A 22,014-nucleotide genomic window follows, 5' to 3' on the forward strand; every position below is an offset into this window, starting at 1 on the left:
TAAGCACCAAAAATGTGGCAAAATGCATCAACAATGCACCCACCATTGCACTTTTGGTGCTTTTTTAGAGTCACCCATCAGGTAAAAAATGCACTGGAAACATGGTAAAAATGCGGTAAAAATGCATATGTGTGAAAGTAACCTTACTGTCAGCTAAAAAAACTGGAACTATGTGGGAACCATCAGATGGGAGATCAGCTGGGCACAGCTTATAGAACCCTTAGCTGCCTCTGGAGGAACCCTGGTTGAGAATGGCCGCCAAAGACAGTCAACATGCTAAACCAAACCACAAAGACAGCTTAGCCAGCAGGCAGCAGCAGTGGAAGGAAAAGCTCCAATACATAAGGTAAATTGGAAGTGTTTTAATGTAAAGTGGCCAAAATCACATTGTTACAGGTCCAAACATTTTAAGACTTGGAAAGAAACCATACAGCAAAACATTACATCAAGTAACAATAAAAGCAAATATTGTAAGCAAGTATCAAACATGTTGGTAAATGAGTTCTGAAAACAACCAGTTATCTCATTCAGACTTTCAGACCCTAGCAGTCTAGAGACAAGATTTCAGAGCAAGGCAACAAGTGCCTTCCATCCCCATCAGCAACCATTTTGTTAGGTACACCTGTTCAATTGCTTGGTGACACAAATTGCTAATCAGCCAATCACATGGCAGCAACTCAATTTAGGCATCTAGATGTGGTGAAGGCAACTTGCTGAAGTTCAAACCAAACATCCGAATGGGGAAGAAAGGAGAATTAAGTGACTTTGAAGGTGACATGGTTGTTGGGTGCCAGACAGGCTAGTCTGAGTATTTTAAAAACTGCTGATCTACTGGGATATTCACACACAACCAGGGGCGGACTGACCATTTGGAAACTCGGGCACTGCCCGAGGGCCCGGGGTCAGTAGGGGGCCCCATGAGATGCCCCTGGTACCTTTTTCATAGGCTTTTTTGAGTTTGGGCAATGACACAGGGACCCCATGATCCCCTATTGCCCAGGGGCCCCATGAGTTGTCAGTCCACCCCTGCACACAACCATCTCTAGAGTTTACAGAGAATGGTCCAAAAAAGAGAAAATATCTAGTGAGTGGCAGTTGTGTGGACAAAAATGCTTTGTTAATGTTAGCGGTCAGAGGAGAATAGGCAGACTGGTTCAAGATGATAGAAAGGCAACAGTAACTCAAATAACCACTAATTACAACCAAGATATGCAGAATATTAACACTGAACACACAACACGTCGAACCTTGAAGCACATGGGCTACATCAGCAGAACACCACACCGGGTAGCAAGGTATACCTAATAAACTGGCTGGAGAGTGTACTTACCTTTCCTTCAGCCCGTCCTGAAGTGTCATCTATAAGATGTATGACCAATGTCTAACATGTGGAAATGAAATGGAATGATCGGATAATTTGATTCAAAGATTGTAGTGGTTAAAGCTGGCCATAGAAGGGCAGCAGATTCCTCCATCCACACAAACAAGGTGGATGGAGGAATCTTCCCTGTCAGGACAGCATATTCTGACCTTGGGACTTGCCATTGTCTGAATTTGCTGATCACCAAAAGTTTTTCAAAATGTCTCTTCAACAAAGCGGGGGCAGCCACACTGTAATGTGATGGTTCATGTTACAAACTGCTCCACTAAAAAAAGTACAGCATGTACTATTTTTTTTTCCATGGCAGCGGTGTGGCATGAACTGAAAGCATAAGAAATAGGTCATTTTGCATTTTGGACTGATGAAAGGTGAACATGCTGGGGATCACACATACCATTTTTCAACACATATGTATACAATCATTCACCTTGATCTGCTGCTCTAAATTTTTATTCGGCCTGCGGAGTGACCTCATATTTACTTGCCAATCCATATCGGCCCTAAGGAAAACACTTCCTCCCCTCTCTACATGAATATGACAGAATAGCATCTGTGTAGCATTTGGCTAATCATCATTATGCGTTCACATTATTTAAACTTGTTTCCAGAAATTGCAGATATACAAAAACACTGTTGCCAACAAGGCTATCTGTATTAAATGATCGCTGGCAAATTATAAGCAGAAGCTGAAGGAACAAAAAAATATATATATTTGGAAGGAATATTAACCAGCAGCTATAAAAACCTTGAAAAATAGAGAGTTGCATTAACCTAAAAAACTGCTCTGAAATGGAGAAAGGAAATATCCAATAGTTTTTTTAGAGCGGGGATAAATTAGGCCTTGTTCATGTATTATAGAGGATGCCAATGTGAGGACTGTATTTGCCCCCATGGGTATGCACAGGTGTTCCTTGCATCCCTGAAGCAGGAAGTCCCATTCATTTCAATTGGGAGACAGCATCTGCACAGACCGAGCCCGATTAGACAGCTCCAAATGCAAACGGTGTGCATTTGGGGTCGTGCAGCTACACCCACATGACTGTCAAATTGGGAGCAGAAGCTGCGTCCATGCAGGCGCTCCATAAAGAAGGGTTCTAGCACTCCCCCACTCTACTAAAGGAAAATATTTTTGCGTCAGTGTTGCTGATGGACAGTTTCCTTCATTTCCATTATCATCAGGACAGGAATTGAGGAAAAATCTCACTACCGGAGCAGTAATTCCCTCTATTTTTATATCTCCTTTTACTTGTCGAGGAATAAGGATGAAGGCTATGTAGTGTGTTTATACAGGTTTTGTTTAAGCCTTCATCAAGATCCCTTAAAAAGTGATTTCTTGTAAGTCAGAGTTTCCAACCTCTGGTATTTGGGAATTGCTGACAGTGCATACCTTCCACATATCCAGGTCTACACCCTTAAAGTTAACATTAGAAATAGTTCTTCTAAAACCAATCATTCCATACGTGACTCTAACTACAATACTGCCCCCTCATAAAGGTCATTTAGTAATGTCATACCCATTGGATCGCTGCAGCATAGCCATGGGTATATCATGTGTGAACCTCTGTGTCAGTGTCAAAGCATATACACTACTGCTTTTCGGCTCCACTTTTATTCCCTTTTCATTTTTTTTATTTTATTTCTCAACAAAATCAACAATTGCATAATGTGTTTTTACAATATTAATCACTTTCCCATCAAATTATGCAATTGCATAATGTGTTTTTACATTATCACTTAAACAGGGTGTAAAACAGATCACAGTATCCTCTGAGAAATGAGTCATTTTGTATGCCTTGGCTTACTTAACGTAATATTAAACCCTCTGTGTTTTTAAGCTTAACTCATAAAATTAACAGCATTGTGCAATGTTCAGTGCTGCTGGCTCCTGTTCTCTCAGTGCTGCTTCCCTAAACATCTGATCTTCACAGGAAAGACATATCCAGCGGCCATTACATTGAAAATAGTAAAATGTCAGCCGCACTCGAATTAGATGTTCTTGAGTTATTTTTTACTAATCATTGCAGTGACTGCAAACAGTGATATCTCCAACCCAAAACCAGCCTTCCGTGACGCGTATCACCATTCCTGACTTGCTCAGGGGAAGTCCTTATCCATGTGAGCAAGCCAGGAGTGGTGAAATGCATCAAGGAAGGCTGGTTTTGGGTTGGAGACATCACTGAACGCAGTCAATGCACTGATTAATAAAAAATACTGCAAGAAGAGCTAAATGGAGTGGGGCTGACTCTTTCCTATTTTTAATAAAGAGTGGAGACAGACTGTGATGACCGGCAGCCAAGTTGACCATGTGCAGGAAAGGCCAGGATAGGCCAGTCTTAAGCAGAGGTCTGGATCAGTGGCTAGTTGTCAGGAATCCAACCGCGGTAGCCTCTAGCACTCCACAGACCGGAATCCCCCAAGGTGCGGAATCTAAGTTCCGACCTGCTTGTTCACCAGGGCTACTGATGGTGGGGATGGACTTGGAGCAGGCCGAGACCAGGTCGTGGCCCCTGGGTTCACCCAGCTGTGGTAGAGGCACCGTTGAAGGTGTATAGCGGGTAAGAGTCTGATGTGAGGAGGTAGCTAGAGCAGCGTCAGGCAGGCCGGGTCAGTAACAGTGGTGGCGGTGTGGTACAGAATCAGCAGGCAGAGGGATAAACAGGTCACAAGCCGGGTTCATCAACAGGAGGTCAGGACATACGGGGTTAAGCAGGAGAATGGTCAGACAAAGCTAGGGATCAGAGCAGGAGACGGACAGCAAATCAGGGTCAGGCAGAGTCGGCAACAAACAATCTACTCTCAGGAACTCAGGAACACAGATAAGACCATATGGGAATTCATTGCAGTCTGATCTTGTTTTAAATAGGGCGCCCTGATTAGTGCCATGCTCGTGCCCATGATCGCGAGTGTGCATGCGCGAGCACCGCTGCAATCGTGAGTGCCCTGGTCCCAATGCTCGCACGCTAGTGCGGCCGGGCACACCGCGCAATATGCAGATCCACACACGATCGTGGCAGCCGCTGGGGTCCCTGACATTGCCCTCCCCTTACGGGCAGCCTCCGGATGCCCACCCGATTCCTCCTTTGGGGCTGGCTATGTAGGAATTCCCGCATTAATCTGGGGGCACGGATGTTCTGGCCAGGTTCCCACGAATTTTCTTCCAACCCATAGCCTTTCCACTTAATTAAATATTGTACCTGACCACCCCTCCTCCTACAATCCAAAATTGCTTCCACCTGAAATTCTTCTTCCCCATTGATGTCTATGGCTTCTGGAGGTCTAGACCTGCGGTCTAAAAAGGGGTCTGGAACCACAGTCTTCAACAGCAATACATGGAAGACTGGGTGTATCTTGAGGGATTCAGGGAGAGCCAATTTAAACGCTACTTCGTTAATCTTACGTTCTACCTGGAAGGGCCCCACAAACTTCCGATCTCCAGGATGTATAGCCAATTCTCCCTTTCTCCCCGTCACAGAACCTTTTACTGTCCTCTTGGGCCTTAGCCATTGTCTCTTGCAGTAGTTTGTAATTGGTAGTGAAGAATTCTAAAGTGTCCTGGGCCGCCGGGACTGAGTTCTCAGGCACCAGGTCTGGCAGGAAGGTAGGGTGAAACCCATAATTAGCGAAAACCGAAGATTGGTTGCTGGCGGAATGATTCCCATTGTTATATGCAAATTCCGCCATTGGTAGAAGTGTCAGCCAGTCATCCTGCAGGAAAGATGTATAGCATCTCAGATATTGCTCAAGCGTTTGATTAGTATGCTCTGTCTGCCCGTTTGTCTGGGGGTGATATGCTGACGAGAAAGATAACTTAATCTCCAGCCCTTCACATAATGCTTTAGAGAATCTGGAAGTAAACTGTACTCCACGGTCCAAGACAATCTCTTTTGGCACTCTGTGCAGCCTCACAATCTCTTTAATAAATACTTGGGCTGTTTTGGAGGCCGATGGTGTCTTGGCTAGTGGAAGAAAATGGGCCATTTTAGACAGGCGGTCCACCACCACAAAGATCATGGTGTGGTCTCGTGAGGGTGGTAATTCAACAATAAAGTCTAACGAGATCATACTCCAGGGTCGGTCAGGTATTGGCAGAGGTTTCAATAGGCCCCAGACCTTGTCTCTGGTGGGTTTGGTTCGGTTGCAGACGGGGCAAGATTTCACATATGCTTCACAGTCCTTGGCCATGTTTGGCCACCAAAAGGTACGTCGTGTCAGATCTAAAGTCTTATGTATCCCGAAGTGTCCCGCAAGGGGATGGTCATGACAAAACCCCAACACCCAGGGAACCACGACCTGTTCCCCCCTCCAAAAAAGACCCTCCTTGTTCAGCAGGGAGACCCCAGGCAGGTCAGGAACCTGGTTGGAGGCAGCCTGCAATTTAGACAATAGTTCCAAGTGTAGCAATAGAAAGCTACCTGCCGGCAGGATGGTGTCTGGCTTGGGCGTCTCCCTAGGATCCTCAAACATCCGAGAAAGGGCATCAGGCTTAGTGTTCTTTGACCCAGGACGATACGTTATGTGAAGACTAAATCTAGCGAAAAACAGTGCCCATCTGGCCTGGCGTGGACGGAGGCGTTTGGCTGTTTTTATATACTCCAGGGTTTTGTGGTCAGTATAGACCAGAATGGGGTGTAGGGCCCCCTCTAGCAGATATCGCCATTCCTCCAAGGCTGTCTTAATGGCTAGTAACTCCCTATCCCCAATATCGTAGTTCCTTTCGGAAGGGGATAGCTTCCTGGAGAAAAAAGCCACTGGATGCATTAGCTCCTTGGCCCCTACCATCTGTGACAATACTGCTCCTACAGCCACTTCCGATGCGTCTACCTCTAGTATGTAGGGTAGGGATGCGTCAGGGTGGCTCAGAATGGGAGCCGTTGTATATAGCTTTTTCAATGCGTCAAAAGCTGCCTGTGCAGCTGGAGTCCATTGGAAACGTACTCCTACCTTGGTGAGCTGGGTAATGGGCGCTACCAGGCCTGAGAAGTTCTTTATGAACTTTCTATAAAAACTGGCGAACCCAATAAATCTCTGAACTCCCTTTTTATCCGTGGGGGCAGGCCATTCCAGGATGGCCGAGATCTTTTGTGGGTCCATAGCAACCCCCTGTAGTGGAGATTATTAAGCCAAAAAATGAAATGCTTTCCTGTTCAAAGCAGCATTTCTCGGCTTTCGCATAAAGGCCATGCTGATGGAGGCATTCGAGCACACTCTTAACATGTCCCCGATGTGCTTCCAGGGAAGAGAAAAATATCAGGATATCGTCCAAATAAACAATAACAAAGATATCCAGAAAGTCCCTAAAAATTTCATTGACAAAGTGCTGGAAGGTGGCCGGTGCATTACATAGCCCAAAAGGCATGACAAGACATTCAAAATGTCCGAACCGAGTGCAAAATGCTGTTTTCCAATCGTCCCCTTCACGTATCCGCACCAAGTTATAGGCACCCCTGAGGTCCAACTTGGAGAAGATGGATGCCGTTCTCAACCTCTGAAACAGTTCTGGGACCAAAGGAAGGGGGTAGCAGTTCTTGACCGTAATCTTATTGAGGTCCCTGTAATCCACACATGGTCTCAGGGATCCATCCTTCTTTTCAACAAAGAAAATCCCTGCCACGGCCGGGAATGTGGAAGGGCGGATAAATCCTTTCCGGAGGCTCTCGTCTATATATTCTCTTAAGGCCCCTAGATCCCGCTCAGATAATAAAAAAATGCAGCCGAAAGGAATCTCGGAGCCTGGGAGCAGATCGATGGGGCAATCATAGGCCCGATGTGGGGGAAGAACCTCTGCCCCCCCTGGACTAAACACGTCAAAGAATTGGTGGCAAGCTGCAGGTACCCTTTGCGTTAGCTCGGCATCAGAGCTTACGGTTAACAAGGCCAGGGTATCTAGTGATGCCCTAGGTAGAGAATGTTCCTGACAGTATTGAGAGTGGAACTGGACCGACCCGGTCTTCCAGTCAATTTGGGGGTCATGAGCTCGTAGCCAAGGGAGCCCCAGAATAACTGGAAATAGGGGGGACGTGATGGCGTCCAAGCGGAGAAACTCCTGGTGATAACCCGCCACCGTGGTGTGTATAGGAGGGGTCTCCCGGTCTACCGTCCCCGATTGTATCTGAGACCCATCCGCCAGAAAAATATTCACCCTGTGTTCTTTGGCGAGCAACGGTATCTGGTGCTGGGTAGCAAAACCGAGATCGACAAAGCAACTACAGGCCCCGCAATCAATGATAGCAATCACCTGTGTGCTTCCTCCGGGAAGCTGAAAAGACACAGGTACAGCCAAGTGAGTGGGGTTGCCTGCACATATAGTAGATATATCAGAAAGAATAAAAGAGAACTTACAGTCTTTCTCCGAACAGGAACGCACCATATGAACCGCTGCTCCGCAGTAAAGACACAGGTTATTGGCTCGACGCCTCTGTCGTTCCTCAGTAGAAAGAGTAGGCCACATCAGGCCGAGCTGCATAGGCTCGGCCCCCTCGACGGCTCGGGGCTCTGACTGCCGACACTGACCCTTGGCATGACTGGTACTCTAGGCATCATCCATGAAGTTCTCTGCCCCTGGCTGGACCTCTCCTGTCTCCTTTCCCACAGTTGGCGATCGATCTGTATGGCCCGATCGATCAAATATTCCAAGGAGTCTGGAACTCCTGTTCTCGCCAACTCGTCCTTCAGTGGTTCTGATAGTCCCAACCGAAACTGGTGGCGTAAAGCTGCATCGTTCCACTGTGTGTCTCCACTCCATTGCCTGAACTCAGCGGCATAATCCTCCGCTGCCCAATGTCCCTGTTGTAATGAATAGAGCTGCCTCGGCCGAGGCGGCTTGATGCGGGTCATCGTACAATTGTGCCATCACCTTAAAGAATGTGGCGACAGTACTTAAATGTGGGTGGTGGGCCTCCATCAGGCGATGAGCCCATCCCTGGGGCTCACCCTGTAGCAAGGATATGACAAATCCTACCTTCACCAATTCGGAAGAGAAGGTCCAGGGTTGCAGGTCAAAGTACAGCTGGCAGGAATTTTGGAAGGCCCTGAACTTCCCTCGGTCCCCACTGAACTGCTCAGGGGTCGGTACTCTTGGCTCTGGCGGGGGAATGGTAAATGCTGCTCCAACTGCAGACCCCGCTGCACCTGTGGTCGGAGGAGTACCCACTGGGCCTGGAGTTGTGGGTGCTGGCGCAGCCAGGCTCTGGACCTGTCCCTCCAGGTGCTTGTATCCCTCTTCCAGGGTCTTCACTGCCCGTGTGAGTGCCGCCAGATGTTGGCACATCTCTTCCCAGGGTGAAGGTCCTCCTCCAGATTCTGACATGGCCGTATGGTTCTGTCAGGAATCCAACCGCGGTAGCCTCTAGCACTCCACAGACCGGAATCCCCCAAGGTGCGGAATCTAAGCTCTGACCTGCTTGTTCACCAGGGCCCCTGATGGTGGGGATGGACTTGGAGCAGGCCGAGACTAGGTCGCGGCCCCTGGGTTCACCCAGCTGTTGTAGAAGCACCGTTGAAGGTGTATAGCGGGTAAGAGTCTGATGTGAGGAGGTAGCTAGAGCAGCGTCGGGCAGGCCGGGTCGGTAACCATGGTGGCGGTGTGGTACAGAATCAGAAGGCAGAGGGAGAAACAGGTCACAAGCCGGGTTCGTCAACAGGAGGTCAGAACGTACGGGGTTAAGCAGGAGAATGGTCAGACAAAGCTAGGGATCAGAGCAGGAGACGGACAGCAAATCAGGGTCAGACAGGGTCGGCAACAAACAATCTACTCTCAGGAACTCAGGAACACAAATAAGACCATATGGCAATTCATTGCAGTCTGATCTTGTTTTAAATAGGGCGCCCTGCGCCCTGATTGGTGTCACGCTTGAGCGAGCACCACTGCAATCGTGGGTGCCCTGGTCCCAATGCTCGCACGCTAGTGCGGCCGGGCACACCGTGCATACGCAGATCCGCACGCGATCATGGCAGCCACTGGTGTCCCTGACACTAGTACAGTCTGAAGCGTGGCTGCACAGGACACTGTATGAGAAAGGAGTTACCCTGAAAAAAGAAAACCTGGGGCAGCTGTCGTGGCACCTCTTCAACTTGTATATAGGCAATAATTAAATAGCTAAAGAAGCTGCAGGCTCAGTAAAATGTACCACAGATGGGTCAGTTTATTTCATTCAACCAGCGGGCTGAACAACAAAAAAACTAACCTAATTCCCCCATCTACACATTCGATGTGGATGGGGGGAACCCTCCTTGCTATGTCATTGTGTTCTGACCGTAGGGAGACTCCCCCACCATCAGAATACACAGATCAGCGATGCAGTCTATAGCTTGCAGCACTGATTTTCCGACAGAGTGGTTGCACAAAAGTCGATCAGTTGGTCGACTTATGAACAACTACATTGCCCATACATGGATCGAAATATGATTGGTCCCTGCCAGATTTTCGATCCATCTATGGGCAACTTAAGGCTGCTTTCCCACTGATGTGGTACAGTTAGCCACGCCATGAGAGCAGTGCAGTGTACCCATGGGTTTGATGTGGGTTACCTATGCTTTCCCTTTGACTTCTATTATCTCCTGCAGTTTTGGTATGCAAAACGGACCAAAACTGCTCCATAAATCAGCTGCAGAAAGTACTTAAAAAACACAGGGCTCAATATCACTTTAGGATAAAATGTAAACTACATAAAAAGCCAGAATTCCAGACACACCATGCTTTGCTGCGTAAGAGTTCAGGCATTCTAGCAGTCTGGAAATGTGTGTACAAATGTATCTTTTGCAGGTGTCCACTTAGAAATGCCTGAAGTGGCAACCCAACACTAGACCTCCCAGCTGACCTAGGGCTAAATGTCTCACTTTCAGAATGGTTCTTCCATGTAAATTAGAGAAAGCTGCCTTGTATTAGGTTTCATATGAGGCATCTGCAAAATGGAGCATTGAAACCACATTTTACTTAGATCAAAGCACGAGTCTGTACTCTACACCAAAGTACCACACAAATAGTCATGTAGAATGTATACAAAGAAAACAAACATGAACACGGAATGGTCATACTCCATATACAGTTTGTTATATTAACCACTTGCCCTCCTGAGGATTTACCCCGCTTCCTGACCAGGCCATTTTTTGCGATATGGTGCTGCGTTACTTTAACTGATAATTGTGTGGTCATGCAACGCTGCACCCAAATGAAATTTATGTCCTTTTTTTCCCACAAATGGAGCTTTATTTCAGTGGTATTTGATTGCCTGTGAATTTTAAATTTGTTGCACTATAAACAAAAAAGACCGACAATTTTGAAATAAATTTAAGCCAAAATGTATCCTGCTACATCTTTGCTAAAAAATCCCAATACATGTAAATTAAATAGTTTACGTGAAAGTTATAGCGTCTACAAATGGCGGTATATATAGTGGAATTTTTTTTTTAATACTAGTAATGGCAGCGATCAGCGACTTATAGCGGGACTGGGGGACTGCGGTGGGCATTCTGACACTGGGGGGAAATGACTAACTGTCACTGACATCCCCAGTGACACTAATACAATGATCAGTGCTAATAAAAAGCACTGTCACTGCACTAATGGTACTGTGCAGGAAGGGGTTAACATCTGGGGCGATCAAAGGGTTAACTGTGTGTTTTACTGTGTGCTGTGTTTCACAGTGTAAGCATGCTGCTTTGTATTGCTGTGCTATGCACAGCAATACAAAGCAGTGTGCTGGAGCTGACAAGCGAGAGATCTGTATTGTTTACATACAGACCTCTCCCCATCAATGTTCCTCGGTGACCGCAGGGAATCGCTGCTGGGATCCGGTGATCGACAGCTGTAGGTGGCATGGGTAGGGCGCGCGTGCTGCCTACCCGGAAATACAAAATCACGTATATATATATATGTGATTTTGCACAACCCTGCCACCCTGTAGCAGTAGTTCTGCTATAGGGTGGTCAGGAAGCAGTTAATGTATGTACACGCTGTCTACATTTCCCAAGGAGAGCCCCAGTCCTGGTTTTCACTACTGACTTTTCTGCATGTTGTCTGTATATTTTGTATGGTATGGGAACTACAGTTTCACTGTAAAAAAACAGCAAGCAGGCAGGCTTTTATTACAGGAGACACATACAAATGTCCTACCTGCTTGGTCGCTGTCTTTCCGGCACATGCGCAGCTCAGCTTACAGCGACATGCCGGTCTCTGAGTACCAGGATGACTGGCTCCTACGCAGGTGCAGTAGTGACATCATTAGCGCTGCCACCTCATCCCTTTAAAACCGAACAAATATTAATTACACAGGTTCTGGGGCTGATTAAAGTGGTAGTTAAACTCACTTTGTGCCTTATCTGCATTAAGTTAGCCTCAGAACTTGTGTAATTAATATGTGTTCAGGTTTAAAGGAATGAGGTGGCAACCCTAGACATCATCCCATACAGGCCAATGAAGAGGCATGGAGACTGGCACTCAGAAAAAGATACCAGCACTGGTGAGAAATTGTATGTGAATATTTATTGAATTGTGTAGCCATCCACCACATTAACCACTTGCCCTCCTGAGGATGTACCCCCCTTCCTGACCAGGCCATTTTTTTTGCATTACGACACTGTGTTACTTTAACTGACAACTGCGCAATCATGCAACGTTGCACCCAAATTAAATTCACATCCTTTTTTTCCCCCACGAATTGAGCTTTCTTTCGGTGGTATTTGATTGCCTGTTCGGTTTTTATTTTTTGTGCTATAAAAAAAAATACCAACAATTTTGAGAAAAAAACAATATTTTTTACTTTTTGCTATTAAACATGTCCAGTAAAAAAAATTAAAAAATCGAATGTCATCGTAAATTTACACCAAAATGTATTCTGCTACATGTCTTTGCTAAAAAAAAATCCCAATAGGTTTATGTGAATGTTATAGCATTTACAAATGGCAGTATATACACTGGGATTTTTACATTTTTTTATTTTTACTTGTAATGGCGGCGATCAGCGACCTATAGCGGGACTGCGATGGACATTCTGACACTGGGGGGAACTGACTTGGTGTCAATGACATCCCTAGTAACACCAATACAGTGTTCAGTGCTAAAAAAAAAAGCACTGACAGTGTACTAATGGCACTGGGAAGGAAGGGGTTAACATGAGGGGTGATCAAAGGGTTAACTGTGTGCAGGGAGTGTTTTACTAGGGGGCTGTGTCAGTGTGCTTCACTGTAATCACACTGCTCTGGATGGCTGTGCTGTTCACAGCCATCCAGAGCAGTGTGCCCGAGCTGAAAGGGAGGAGAACTGTTAGTAAACAAAACAGTCCTCCTCCACGTCTGAAATCTTCGGAAATCACTGGGCGTCGGCAAGTAATTACTGGCTGGGACTCGGTAATTTACAGCGAATATCGAATGGCAGCGCGGGTAAGGTGTGCGCGCGCCCCCTACCTGGAAATGTAAAATCACGTATATATATGTGTGATTTTGCGCACCCGTGCCACCCTGTAGCAGTATTTCTGCTACAGGGCAGACGGGAAGCGGTTAACCAAGAGATTCAAGGGCGTTATGTTGGCCTGCTGAAGAAAAATTCCAGGCCTCAGTCTCAAAAAAACTCCATCCCCCACTAAAATCTCTTGCGCATGAGTGGAACAGTCGGGTCAGCCTGTTAGCTTTTCAGGTGGACCTGACCGGACCCTCCATTTTCCTCTGTGGAATGGCAGGACTAAATCGGCACGTGTCTATTTACACCCGGCAACATCCAATTTTCGTCTAGTGCAGGGGTGTCAAACTCAGTTTCATCAGGGGCCGTATCAGCATTATAGTTGCCCTCAAAGGGCCGTTTGTATCTTTACGACTAAATGTTAAAAGCACCCCCACCCCCCTTCCTTACCTTGTGCTGCTGCTGGGAAAAAACTGAGTAACTGGGGGGCAGAGCTGGGAAGCAGAAAGTGCAGGGTCTGGAGGAGGACCAGAAGAGGGCTTGAGTCAGCTGAATGCTGAAACCAGGGGAGGAGAAGATGAGAAGTTGCTGCAGCTGCAAAGAGAGGAGCAGGATCTACAGGAGGAGTTCTGTCCTCCTGTCTGCTGTCAACTGCTGAGACGGGAAGGGGGGCAGAGACAAGCCTCTCTGCGGCTCCATGAAAAAGTAGGGGAGTTCTTTCCTCTTTTCAAAGAGTAGGGGCGGAGACAAGGGTGGTGACACAACTGAAACGGCCTGGTGGGCTGGACACGGCCCGTGGGCCTTGTGTTTGACTCATGTGGTCTAGTGGATCAGATCAGATGGCAGTCAAGTGTAAACAGGCAGGTCAGTTTACATCCGAGAAGAGCAGGCTGTGTCTCTGTTTGCTCTGCATGAAGACCAGCCATCTGCCTGATCAGTGGGGATCAGCGGACGGATCCCCCGTTGAGCAATGGATTCTACATGGAGCCCGCCCCATGTGGAAGAGGCCTCACACCAATGCTGACTAAACTGTGTAACAAAGATGTATATACTGAGCTGTTTTCAGCCCGCTCCGGATCAGTCATATGAACCCTTGTGTCAGCCGGCAGCGGCTGCAGGAGTGTGATGGGAGTGCCAACAATGGATTGAAGCCCGAGGGTGACATCACTGCTCCCAGGCATTACCAACCATTGTAGAGTGCTCTCTCTTCTCACCTTCAGTTGGTGATGGCTGACACAGGGAAGATCATGTGACTGGGACACAGCCGGTTGAAAATAGGTAAGTTCATACTGTATACAGGTTGGTCAACATAGACGTTAGGAGGAGGAGGGGACATTTTATGATTAGTTAGGTATAGCCTGTATACAATGGGTGCATTACACACAGTTGCAGAGCAGTTGCTGCGCGGGTTCCATGAATGGGTCACAATTGGTAGCAGTTCCACCTGCCAAATACAAGAGGGATATAATTTTCATCACACCGCAACCGTGGCAGTGTGTATTAATATGGCCACTGGCTTAGCATGACCACGGCTCAACCGTGTTTTTACTGGTCCTCGGCCACCCATGTAAATGAGACCTAAAGCTATCCATACACTGTTGACATTTCATCCGATTACTCAACTGACTTTTGTTGAAGGACATGGGGTGAACATTGTTGGCCGAACAGCACCTTCAGCCAATCAGCAGCAGACATTGTCTGTGTATTCTGACAGTTGGCACTATCCACTCTCAGTATACAATAGCCTGCTACAGGGGGTTTGTCCGTCCACACAATTTGTAAGGATGGAGCCATGTATGAGATTTCTCATGTTCATACCGCAAGGTGAAAAAAGAAATCTATCAGTGTATGCTGTAGCCAGTTTACACAAATAGTCAACATACATTCCGCAATTCTCTCATTTCCAGTCAGCTTCCAACTACAATCGTTTCCTGGTTTCTGGTGACCAAACTACCAAAACCAGGGTGGAGATGGACTGGAAGTGCCTATTATGAGCTCATTTCTATCAAATCACAGCTCCTTTTTATCTAGTCAGTAGAAATGAAGATAGGAATGTGACTAAAAGCTGATAAGAATCCCCGCATTTCCACAAAATGACCCTGGATTCTGTTTATGAATATTTCACACCACTTTCCCCCAGGATTCACACATTTTCTGATGAGTGTCAATTGGAGAAATGTGTGAATCCTGGGTGTGTGCTTCTAAATAGCCCCCCATGTACATAATTTCCAAGAACACAGCCTGGTGTTAGCGTCAGGGTTCATTTTGACATCAAATTTCAATTTAATTTTAGTCATAGTCTTTTGAATAAAATGGCGTTTTAGTTGTATTTTAGGCGACTAAAATAGTGTTAATTTTGACAACGAAAATATTTTAATCAACAAAATTAACATTGGTTAGAATATAGATCTTGTGTTGGGTTTTTGTGGCAATGGGGGTGTGAGGATACTGGGTGTCTGTAGTATGAGTGAGTGAATAACTGTAGTATACTGAGTGACTGTGATATACTGGATGGCTGTAGTATATTGGGTGACTGTATGACTGTAGTATAAAGGATGAATGTAGTGATTGTAATATATTGGGTGACTGGATGACTGTAGTATAATATGTGACTGTACTATATTTGGTGACTGGATTATTGTAGTATATTTCTGGTGATTGGATGAGTTTAGTATACTGGGTGACTGTAGTATTATGGGTGACTGAATGACTGTAGTATACTGAGTGACTAGTATTATGGATGACTGTAGTATAATTGGTGACTGTAGTATTATGGGTGACTTGATGAATGTAGCATACTGGGTGACTGTAGTATTAAGGGTGACTGGATGAATGTAGCATACTGGGTGACTGTAGTATTATGGGTGACTGGATGACTGTGGTATACTGGGTGAGTAGTATACTGGGTGATGGTTGTATAATGGGTGACTGGATGACTGTGGTATACTGGGTGAGCAGTATACTGAGTGATGGTTGTATAATGGGTGACTGGATGACTGTGGTATACTGGGTGATGGTAGTATAATGGGTGACTGGATGACTGTGGTATACTGGGTGAGTAGTATACTGGGTAATGGTAGTATAACGGGTGACTGGATGACTGTGGTATACTGGGTGAGTAGTATACTGGGTGACGGTAGTATAACGGGTGACGGGATGACTGTAGTATAATTGGTGACTGTAGTATTATGGGTGACTTGATGACTGTGGTATACTGGGGGAGTAGTATACTGGGTGATGGTTGAATAATGGGTGACTGGATGACTGTGGTATACTGGGTGAGTAGTATACTGGGTGATGGTTGTATAATGGGTGACTGGATGACTGTGGTATACTGGGTGAGTAGTATACTGGGTGATGGTAGTATAATGGGTGACTAGATGACTGTGGTATACTGGGTGAGTAGTATACTGGGTTATGGTAGTATAACGGGTGACTGGATGACTGTAGTATTATGGGTGACTTGATGAAAGTAGTATAATTGGTGACTGTAGTATTATGGGTGACTTGATGAATGTAGCATACTGAGTGACTAGTATTATGGGTAACTGGACGAATGTAGCATACTGGGTGACTGTAGTATTATGGGTGACTGGGTGACTGTGGTATACTGGGTGAGTAGTATACTGGGTGGTGGTTGTATAATGGGTGACTGGATGACTGTGGTATACTGGGTGAGTAGTATACTGGGTGATGGTAGTATAATGGGTGACTGAATGACTGTGGTATACTGGGGGAGTAGTATACTGGGTGATGGTTGTATAATGGGTGACTGGATGACTGTGGTATACTGGGTGAGTAGTATACTAGGTGATGGTAGTATAATGGGTGACTGGATGACTGTGGTATACTGGGTGAGTAGTATACTAGGTTATGGTAGTATAACGGGTGACTGGGTGACTGTAGTATTATGGATGACTGAGTTAATGTGGTATACTGGATGACTGTAGTATAATGGGTGACTGAATGAGTGTAGTATACTGGGTGACGGCAGTACAATGGGTGACTGGATGACTATAGTATTACGGATGAATGAATTACTGTGGTATACTGTATGACTGTAGTATAATGGGTGACTGGATGACTGTGGTATACTGGGTGAGTAGTATACTGGGTTATGGTAGTATAACGGGTGACTGGATGACTGTAGTATTATGGATGACTGAGTTAATGTGGTATACTGGATGACTGTAGTATAATGGGTGACTGAATGAGTGTAGTATACTGGATGACTGAATGACTGTGCTATACTGGGTAATTGAATGTGATATACTAAGTAACTGGCTGACTGTATTATACTATAATATACTGGCTGACTGGATGACTGTACTATACTGAATGATTGTGATATACTTGGTGACTATATATTGCATAGTGAATAGCTATGTTATACTGGGTGACTGAGTATGATAAATTGGATGAGTGTCTCAATCTGGGTGAGTATTCTATAGTGGGTGACTGTAGCATATTGGGTGACTAGTGTACAGTGAATGACTACGGGCAGCACAGTGGCTAAGTGGTTAGCAGTTCTGCCTGGCACCACTAGGGTTGTTGGTTTGAATCCCCAAACACAACATTACCTGCATGGAGTATGCATGTTCTCTCTGTGCCTGTGTGGGTTTCCTCCTACACTCCAAGACATGCTGGTAGGTAAATTGGCCCTAGTATGTGTATGAATGGGAGTTAGGCACCTTGAGGGGTAGGGACTGATGTGAATGTACAGTATATATATGTAAAGCACTGTGTATACTGACAGTGCTATATAAGTACCTGTAATAAATAACATACTGGGTAACTATACTGTACTGGGCGACTATTGCTTAGTGAAGAACTATAGTATACTGAGTGACAGTGATATAGTGAAGAGCTGTGGTATTCTGGGTGGCTGTGGAGCCCCCAGCACCGTGTGCACCCGGTCAGTCAGAGAGATGTGAGGGCGGTACATGCTGCCCAGACAGGGAGTAGAATGGAGCCGGCCAGGCCGCGGGCTGTGAGGGGAGACATCAGGACAATTGCAGCCTCTTAGATATGCGTGAGGGGGTAATAAAGCTCGGAGAGGAAGGAGACAGCACCTCCTCCTCCTGTTTAAAAAGTTACACCCAACTCTCTCCTTCCTCCACCCTCTCCATCCTGACACGTGAAGACCGAGATAGGATGTGACATGTTCATAAACAAAGAGGACTTCTACCGGTAACACACAATACAGGTAGCAGGGCGCTATGACATGGCACAGGATCAAAGGAAGGCAACATAAAAGCTGGGAATCCCTGTCCACCTCCTACCCCATGACATACAAAGCCACGAGCCCCCCATCCTTCCTGACACTTCTTATAGGCTGCCAATAATCGGGAGCAGGCATGGAGAGCGCCAGGACTTTGATGTCACAGCAATATAAACGTGTATGCCTGGAGGAGAGCCTGGTGTCTACATACCTGTGTATGGGGGAAGGGGGCTCTTTATACAGCAGATGCAATCAGTGGGATTATATATATATATATATATATATATATTTTCTTGGTGAGGCTCTTACAGCAGATGCATCAGTGGGAATATATATATATATTCTTCTTGGTGGGGGGGCTCTTTATACAGCAGATGCAAAATGTGGGACTAATATAAATATCAATATACTTTTTATGCGGGGGGGGGGGTGCAGATGCAGTAGGTGGGACATATATATATATATATATGCTATTTATACAGCAGAGGCAATAAGTGGGACTAATAATATATATTCTTTTATGGGGGGGGAGTTGGGGGCTCTTTATGGAGTAGATGCAATAAGTGAACATATATTTTTTATGTTTTTTTTTGGGGGGGGGGGCTTTTTACAGCTGATGCAATGAGTGGAATATATATATATATATATATACACATATATATAATTTTTTTCCTGGGGGGGGGGCATCAGATCCTTTGTGATGTTTCTGATCAATGATGGGCCCCTGCAGCAATCGGGCACATCCCAGCATCCAGCTACAAAGTATGACCAGACTAATGACAGCTGCTTGATGTTTGTTTTCATTGTGGATCATTGACAGCCAAACAATGTTTTTCCATCATCACCATGAAGCAATGACAGGAGCATCCGCTTGCCCTGCCTTGCCATCCCAGGCGATGGATGACAGTCCCCTCCAGTACCCCCCAGTCAGTTCCCCAGTGCCAGGCACACGTGAGCCCTTTAATGCAGTAAGTCCAGTTGATACAAAGCGGTATTAGAGCCAAGGCAGATCCTCCACCATCATCACCCTGGTATAGTGAATTACAAGAAAAATAAAAAGTGACTTACGTGCTTTGCAGGGATCGTTGTACTCGAAGGAATCGGCTTTTTCCTCGTCGTAGTAGAGCAGATCGTCATTGAATTCAAGGCCATGGCACAGAGATAACTTTTCACAGAAAGTCCAGCCAGTCAGCAGGAAAAGGAGCCAGGAGAGCATTTTCATCGCACGACTTTGCTGCAGATCTGTGACAGGAGGTGACCGATCGCCGGCTAGGTAATGGCGACCCCCCCAATCAAAAACCTTGTCCTTGTCTCATCAGATTGGATCGGCGATCAGCATGCATGGACAGAATGGGGTGTGTGGGGAGAGTTTCCTGGTCGGATCGGCCGCTGTCTAGTGATCGGAGCGATGCTTATCACTTGAGATCATACCAATGGATCGATCGCCCTATGAGTGCCGCCTGTAGACAGGGCTCTCCGGTTCAATCATCCACTTCCACTTTCTGCCACTACACAGCCCGGCTGCCTGGAGGACCTGATCCGACAGACAGCACATCTGAGAGGCTAGGATCGGGGTGGGGGAAATAATAATAAAAAGAAAAATAAACCAAGAGCAGGGATCGCACTACACTTGTGCACTAAGGGGGCCCATTCACACCGGGGGAATCAAACAAGACTGGTCCCATGCACAGAGCATCCTGCGATCTCCTTCCTACAATCAGTGATCGATCGGACACCAGCACACTCACACCTCGATGTACACACCTAGACGAGGGCTTCTCCTCCCGAGCTGCACACACATCAACTTCACTCCTTGTGCCCACAGCTCAGCCTTCACACTTCATAAAAGATCCATTCATTGATCAAGGGAGTCCAGGCCAAGAAAAAGAAGTCAACTATGTAAATAAAATGTAACTATTCCTGGAGACTAGTCCACAATCTGGGGCGATCCTTCAATCAGAACGTGTGTCCCCGTTGAGGAGAGAGGATGGTGCGCAGAGCTGGGGACAGGAGGACCAACTTGGAGCCTTGTGGGGTCCGGACAGGGAGCCGCTCAGGGAAGCGGCACAGGAGAGCACTGCCTGATCGCTCTATTGATAATCCCGGTGTAGTAATTACATTTGAAAGTCGTAGCAAAGTAAGGTGAGATTTACAGAGCTCAGCCTCCCGCCCCTCCTCCTCTCCTCCCCATCTGATGGGAGGGGGGCTCCCTCACAGACATCTCTCTAATCCCGTTAGGGTGTCACATTTGACACCAAGGTTTGGAAAAACTGCTCTGCTGTCCTTATGAATCAGGAGCCAGGTTCTATTCTCTGTCCTGCATGACCCCAGGGCATGGATATTGGGTGAAACAACACCTTCATGTCTTGCCTTCATAGTCAAGGATTGTAGGGGGTACTTAGTACAGGGACAGGTTCATCCAGCACCCAGGGCAAAGATGCGGAATTGTGACTCCCACCACCGCCGCTAATTAGGCACGTGCACACCGAAAAAGTTTGTTTTTTTCAGATGCATTCGTTCATTGGTGAATTTCGCTTTACCATATTCATTATGTTGACCCGATTCGTTTTCAGAATTCGTTTCCTATCATCGGCATTCATTTAGTATGTTTGTTGGTCTGGATGGATTTGAAAAATGTTACAGTTTTTCTTGTAAAATTGTTATATATTCGATATATTATCAAATCAGATGGATTCGATATTTCTGGCCGCTAGTCCAAACCGCCAAGAGAAATGGCATGAACTGATTGGACAAAGCCGTCTGGTGTCATGTGCATCCAAATTAACAAATAGATCCATTCAGGGGCGGACTGACCATTCGAGCACTCGGGCACTGCCCGAGTGCCCGGGGTCAGTAGGGGGCCCCATGAAATGCCCCTGGTACCTTTTTATAGGCTTTTTTGGGTGTGCTTTCAGTGTGGGCAAGGACACAGGGGCCCCATGATCTCCTATTGCCCGGGGGCCCCATGAGTTGTCAGTCCGCCCCTGGATCCATTCGTTATCCAAATGTGAATTACTGAACAAAGTAGAAAATTGAATTCATTTTCCCATGGGCCTGATCTACTGTTGCATCATGTCATCCAAATAAAACAAATGCATTAGTTAATTTCGATATAACTTTTTTTTTGCTTAATTGACATTCATTACTATGTCCATTCAGAGATTCAGATGTATAATTAAAGCGGAGTTCCACTTAAAAGCGGGAGCTCCACTTATTTGTCTCCTCCCCCCCCCCTCCACTACTATTTTTGGCACCTTTTGGGGGCAAGGGGGGGAGCAGGTATCTGTTTTTGACAGGTATCGGCTCCCACTTCCAGCTCAGCTCACTGTGGCGAAGTGACACGGAAGTACGGCTCCCTCCTTGCACAGGTCCAATCAGAAGGTGTGACGCGACTCGAGCATGCGCAGTGGGCACCAGGCTGTGAAGCCGCAAGCTATCATACCCTGGTTCCCACAGTAGAGATGCCGGCACCGTGGAGGACAGATGGAGAGAAGGGACTATGTGGGTAAGCACATCGTTGGAGCCCAAGACAGGTAAGTGTGTGTTTATTAAAAGTCAGCAGCTACAGTTTTTGTAGCTGCTGACTTTTAATAAACACAGAAATGGCTGGAACTCCACTTTATTTATTTTTTTATGTTTTTTTGGAATGTACTTGTGGACTTTAGTACATTGGTAGAACTACTCATACCCTGGAGACAAGAATTGGGGAGCATTTGAATAATACACGTAAGGGATTTAAAGAATATAGCATTTCCCAGCATTTTGCAGCTTGCCATAAAAGGATCTGTGAACTGAGAGTTTTAGGGATTGACAAATTCAGAGGCAGTAATTGTAGAAGGGAAATCTCTAGGATGGAGACCAAGTGGGTTTACCAAAGGAAGACAAACAATCGCTTTGGACTAAACATCGACCTGGATATAACTTGCTATATAAATAACAACTAAAGTGTAATACATTAAGATATGAATTTATGGGTAAAAATAGCATGTACCTTTCCCTCTGTATAAGATGAGACGATTC

At 46.1% G+C, this 22,014-nt stretch overlaps 1 protein-coding gene across 2 annotated transcripts in view; it reads right to left on the reverse strand.

Annotated features, from left to right (window-relative positions):
- LOC149445200 (tolloid-like protein 1) overlaps positions 1 to 20,105 on the reverse strand; it is a 204,234-nt gene extending 184,129 nt beyond the window's left edge. For both annotated transcript variants that reach the window (XM_089654090.1, XM_089654091.1), the window contains exon 1: positions 19,063 to 20,105. In XM_089654090.1, the coding sequence (XP_089510216.1) occupies positions 19,063 to 19,216 (154 nt within the window). In that variant the 5' untranslated portion in view covers positions 19,217 to 20,105. The remainder of the gene's footprint in view (positions 1 to 19,062) is intronic.
- Positions 20,106 to 22,014: the final 1,909 nt, after the last annotated feature.

The sequence above is a fragment of the Staurois parvus genome, unplaced genomic scaffold, assembly GCF_062004578.1.
Source record: "Staurois parvus isolate SC_StPar_1 unplaced genomic scaffold, SC_StPar_1.0 ptg000743l, whole genome shotgun sequence".
Classification (NCBI taxonomy): Eukaryota; Metazoa; Chordata; class Amphibia; order Anura; family Ranidae; genus Staurois; species Staurois parvus.